Source organism: Dendronephthya gigantea, unplaced genomic scaffold, assembly GCF_004324835.1.
Source record: "Dendronephthya gigantea isolate DGI-Jeju-01 unplaced genomic scaffold, DenGig_1.0 000807F, whole genome shotgun sequence".
In the NCBI taxonomy this organism is placed as follows: Eukaryota; Metazoa; Cnidaria; class Anthozoa; order Malacalcyonacea; family Nephtheidae; genus Dendronephthya; species Dendronephthya gigantea.
In genome coordinates this window covers 13,294-18,328 of record NW_021163817.1, presented here as the reverse complement: position 1 = coordinate 18,328, position 5,035 = coordinate 13,294, and the positions used below count along the sequence as shown (strand labels likewise).

At 34.3% G+C, this 5,035-nt stretch overlaps 1 protein-coding gene across 1 annotated transcript; it reads right to left on the bottom strand.

Moving 5' to 3' along the window:
* Positions 1–2,749: 2,749 nt before the first annotated feature.
* LOC114544486 (mucin-2-like) lies at positions 2,750–4,734 on the bottom strand. The gene is made up of 3 exons (XM_028563114.1): positions 4,731–4,734; positions 4,425–4,613; positions 2,750–3,033 (listed from the first exon to the last, which is right to left on the bottom strand). Exons 1-3 carry the CDS (start codon positions 4,732–4,734, stop codon positions 2,756–2,758), a joined length of 471 nt encoding a protein of 156 aa, XP_028418915.1. The 3' UTR covers positions 2,750–2,755.
* Between the last annotated feature and the right edge of the window lie 301 nt (positions 4,735–5,035).

Below are 5,035 nucleotides of genomic sequence, written 5' to 3'. Positions count from 1 at the left end.
ATGACTGATAAATTAAATTGACATGCGAACTAGCAAGTTGTTATGCAAAGTAGCTACGTACCTTCTTCACATGTGATTCCATCTCCTGTATAACTGTGATCACAGGTACAATTGAACCACCCAACGGTGTTCATACACGTTGCTCGACGGTCACAGTTGTGAATCCCAAGCGTGCATTCTTCAATATCTTCAAAGGTGATAAAAGTGAATATTAGACGACAAAGTTTAATAATTTACTGTATAGCTATATATAGCAGCATGAACACCTTTATGATTGATTATACAGTATTTGAATAACTTTCGTAACATTTGTAGTACGCGCGTGTTGATTGGTTGAGAAGGGTGTTTCTATACAGTTTAGTATAAATTTCGAGGTGACTATTGATTTTTCTGCATTATGATTGGTCAAAATTCACTGTCTGTGAGTTGATAAATTTGGACCATGCAAACAGGCCCTAATGTAACGAGAATTTGTAGTTGAATCGATTTATAATATTTGAACAAAATCTCTTTATTGAGTTATATTATAAAAGAAGTAGAAAACATTTTTTCTGTGTTTATATACAGATATAGAAACAATTCTGAGATAACACTTTCCAAAAAACTTCTTTCGTAAAAAAGGTTGAATTAAAACTCGCCCTTCGTGCTTGTTTTCCCACTGATTATTTCTCGTTCTCCCAAACTCCCACGCTTGTCTCTATATAACTCTTATAAACAAGGAAAATGTTTTCTCTTTGTTAAATGTTTGTTATCTTCTTCAACAGTTTATACATGCTCAAGGCAAAAAAAACGTGTGCTTGTTCGGGGCGCATTTTTCTCGAGTTTTCAATTGTAGAACATTAGATTGTGCCTCTTTCCAAGCGACTGGTAAATTCACATGCGACCAAGCAAAGTTGTAATCAAAAGTATACGTACCTACACATACGATTCCATCTCCTGTATAACCTTGATCACAGGTACAATTGAACCACCCGCGGTGTTTATACACGTTGCTTGATGGTCACAGTTGTGAATCCCAAGCGTGCATTCTTCAATATCTTCAAAGGTGACAAAAGTGAATATTCGACGACAAAGTTGCTTTTCACAATTTAATGATTTACTGTATAGCTATATATAGTAGCATGAACACCTTTATGATTGATTATATTTGAATAACTTTCGTAACATTTGTAGTATACGCGCGTGTCAATTGGTCGAGAAGAGTGTTTCTACACAGTTTAGTATAAATTTCGAGGTCACTATTGATTTTCCTGCATTATGATTGGTCAAAATTCACTGAGTTGATAAAATTGGACCGTGCAAACAGGCCCTAATGTAATGAGAATTTGTAGTTGAATCGATTTATAATATTTGTACAAAATCTTTTTATTGAGTTTATTATAAAAGAAGTAGAAAATATTTTTTCTGTGTTTATATACAGATATAGAAACACTTGCGAGATACCACTTTCTAAAAAACTTCTTTCGAAAAAAGGTTGAATTAAAACTCGCCCTACGTGCTTGTTTTCCCACTGATTTATTTCTCGTTCTCCCAAACTCCCACGCTTGTTTTTATACAACCGTATAGAAAAACGTAGAATGTTTTCTCTTTATTAATTGTTTGTTATCTTCTTCAAGTTCGTTAGCTTGTTCGTGGCGCATTTTTCTCGAGTTTTCAATTTTAGCACATTAAATTGTGCCTCTTTCCAAGCGACTGGTAAATTCACATGCGACCTAGCAAAGTTGTAATGGAAAGTATACGTACCTACACATGCGATTCCATCTCCTGTATAACCTGGATAGCAGATACAATTGAACGACCCGGCGGTGTTTATACACGTTGCTCGATCGTCACAGTTGTGAATCCCAATCGTGCATTCGTCAACATCTTTGAAGGTGTTGAAGAAATTATATTAATAGACCGATTTCGACGCTTTCTGGTGCAGGTGCTATAGCACTTATTTATACTGCCGTAGGTCTGCTTGTTCTTTAGATTAAAAATAATTTCATTGACTTATACCTCTTATAATAGTTCACAGTCTATTATCATCTTCAACAGATTATATACTCCGGCCTTTGGGAAATGACAGTGCTCCGTTTTCGCCTAAGCGATTGACCCAAATCGTCCAACAGGTATTCTTACTCGTTTATTAACAAACAATTGTAATAATGCGATGGAAAAAACATATCGGACTACCGTCCTTGTCCGTGCCGTTAACAACAATAGCACTATAGGTGTGTCCATGCAGCTTATATAGCTACAATAAATATTACAGTTACGCACAATAATTAGTATGAACTAATGAATAAATAATACGCTATTTACTTCACTAATAATACTGTCGACAGTCACATGCATGCTTACTTGCTGCTTCACTCGCCTTTCGATTTTATAACATTAAATTTCCTAAAAAACTGTCGAATTCAGACCATATGCAAGTGTCTTTTAAACATACATTCATGAATCTTATTTATACCATGCATGCAATGATGCAAATAATCCAACGTTATTACGTCACATGAGTCTAATGTCAAAAGTAAGCAAGCTATAGACACTGGTAGCTAAAGTTAAAGCCAAACTTTACTTTTCTAATGATAATAAATAAAAATTGCAACCATTATCATTCATCTTGAGTCCATGCTTCATAGTATTTTCATTTTTACATGTTTACAATTTCATTTCAAAAATGCTTTGTATGACATTAAAGATTTGAGATAAGAATGTGTAAAGTGTTGCGTTATTGTATTATTGTATTGTATTAATTACAAAGCACTAATCAAGCAAAATTTATCATATATTCGCTACTCATATGTGCCTTTTGAAAAAATATAGTGAAACGAGTTCTTAAATCTAACATACCTGTTGTAGGCAGAGTTGTGGTGTTGATTTCAATATGTTGACTATTTGGTGTTGGGGGATGTGTTGCAGAAATGTCCCCAGGCGAGACTGTTGCATTGAATAGAGGTATAGCAACCGTGTTTCCTGATGTTTGAGATTTAGTTGTTCTTGAAACTCGAATGGAGTTAAATGCAGATGGAGGATCAGGTATTGCGACTGCAATAAACCAACGTAAGATATGTTTTAATATTTTTCATGCTAGGAAAATGTAATTTTACACCTAAAGCATTCCTAAAGTGTCTCTTTAACTATTTATAAGCATATACATTCAGGAAACTGTTTTACCCCATACAAATAATCTGAATTATCCAAAATCGAGAGATATTCAACATCTGTGGCCAGAAGATCAGGACAAAATTAACAGTCTATTTCCGCCTAAATTTGCATATGGTGTCAAATTATATCCTCGCAAGTTTATAGTAAACTGTACAATGCAAAATAGATTAGTGGGTCGGTTATAATTTGGTTTCATTGCTTTTTTCTGAACAAGTTACTCCAAACATCTTGAAGATATTTTTCAAAGTTTTTGGTCTGTATTCTTCCTGCTTTTCAAAACTAATGATTTATCACGTTGTAACAATAAACTAAAAATGCAGAGGTGACATATACCCATACAAGAAAAATATTTTACATTACCCATATAAATTGAAAATATTGAATGATTCTCTGAAATTTCGCGGAACTCACGGATGCGCAGTGTAATTTATAATGCAGCAATTGAAAGATATTTGAACAAATATGCAAATTATTTACGGCAAACTGTATGCTTAAATGAATCGATCTAATGTCATTATGTTAAGAGCAAGCAAGATATGGACCAGTTAATGAGCTGAACTCTATTAAATATTTTACTTTCTTGATGATCATGAATAACAAGTACGATCGTACTATAGGGACCAGGAACTGCGTAACCGAGTTTAATTTCTGAACTGCATTGTATTTATAACAATGGAGAGGACAATGTATTTCTAATCGTTTCCGTATAATTATTATTTGCTGCAAATATATCAACAATTGCTTGTAACTTGCTTCAAAGGTCAAAAGTAAAAATTCGAACTCCGTCAATCGATGCGGAATATTGCTTAGAATAATTGTGCCAAGTTTCATTCCGATCAAACAAGTAATGATAGAGCCTTAGGGTTTTTTTAAAGAGCGTCGCCTCCTAACAACAACAAGAAGAAGATTAGCAGCGGTTAGGGACCAGTCCCTGGTCCAAAAATTGCTCCATAATCATGCAAATCAAAAGATTGCCCAATTATCATGTATTTTTATTTTTGCATGTTTGCAATAAATGCTTTTTTGTCGCATATATATAAATGATTTGATAAATAGCAAATGTAATGTAAGCAATAATTTTCCTCGGATGAAAGTAGACCGTTTACTATCCGGCAACTGTGCATATGGTGGTACGGGTGATTATACTCCTCGTGTTTGATGAATAAATATCTGCTCAGTTTATAAATGGCCAAGGGGGTTAATTATATTTCATTTGCAACTCAAATGTACCTTATTGGTCGAAAATATAGGTCTAACGCGTTCTAACATACCTGTTGTAGGCAGTATTGAAAGATTTGGTGGTAACCAAGGTCTGGTTGTGGTGCTTATTTCTATATGTTGATTACTTGGCGTCACGGGAAGTGTTGGAAAAACACCGCCAGGCGAGACTGTTTGATTAAATCCGGGTGTAATAGTTGAACTTGAAACTCGAATGGAATGAATGGATGGAGATGGAAAATCTGTTAAAATAAGTCAAAATATGATACTTTTTTATGCTAGAAACAATAAGCTGTCTTATATAACACCTATAAAGTATTATGTGTCATTTGTATTTTGAAATCAACAATTATTCTTGCCCATCACGCAAACAATTGCAACGACCGTCGCTGCTGTTAAAATTCATTTGGGAAGTTTACCCCTGCTTATATATTCGAATTCCTTTTCCCACTGATTTATTTTGAAGGCACTTTTCAGTACAGTATACGAAGATGTAATTCCCTAGGATAGTAACCTAAGCCAAAACTGGCCCATGAATATGACTCCCATTACAATACTTTACTCGTTTGGGAAAACACTGACTCGATCCTGCATGTAATCTAAAAGCACACTCTTAATAAGCTTAATAGTGACTCCCTTGCTTTTATTCCACTCAAATAAGCTA

What these genes read in the sequence shown, in the direction of transcription:
- LOC114544486 (XM_028563114.1), bottom strand. An exon ending in TTCAATACTGCCTACAACAG is followed by an intron (nt 3,034 to 4,424) that starts GTATGTTAGAAC and finishes GGTTTATTGCAG; the next exon opens with TCGCAATACCTGATCCTCCA.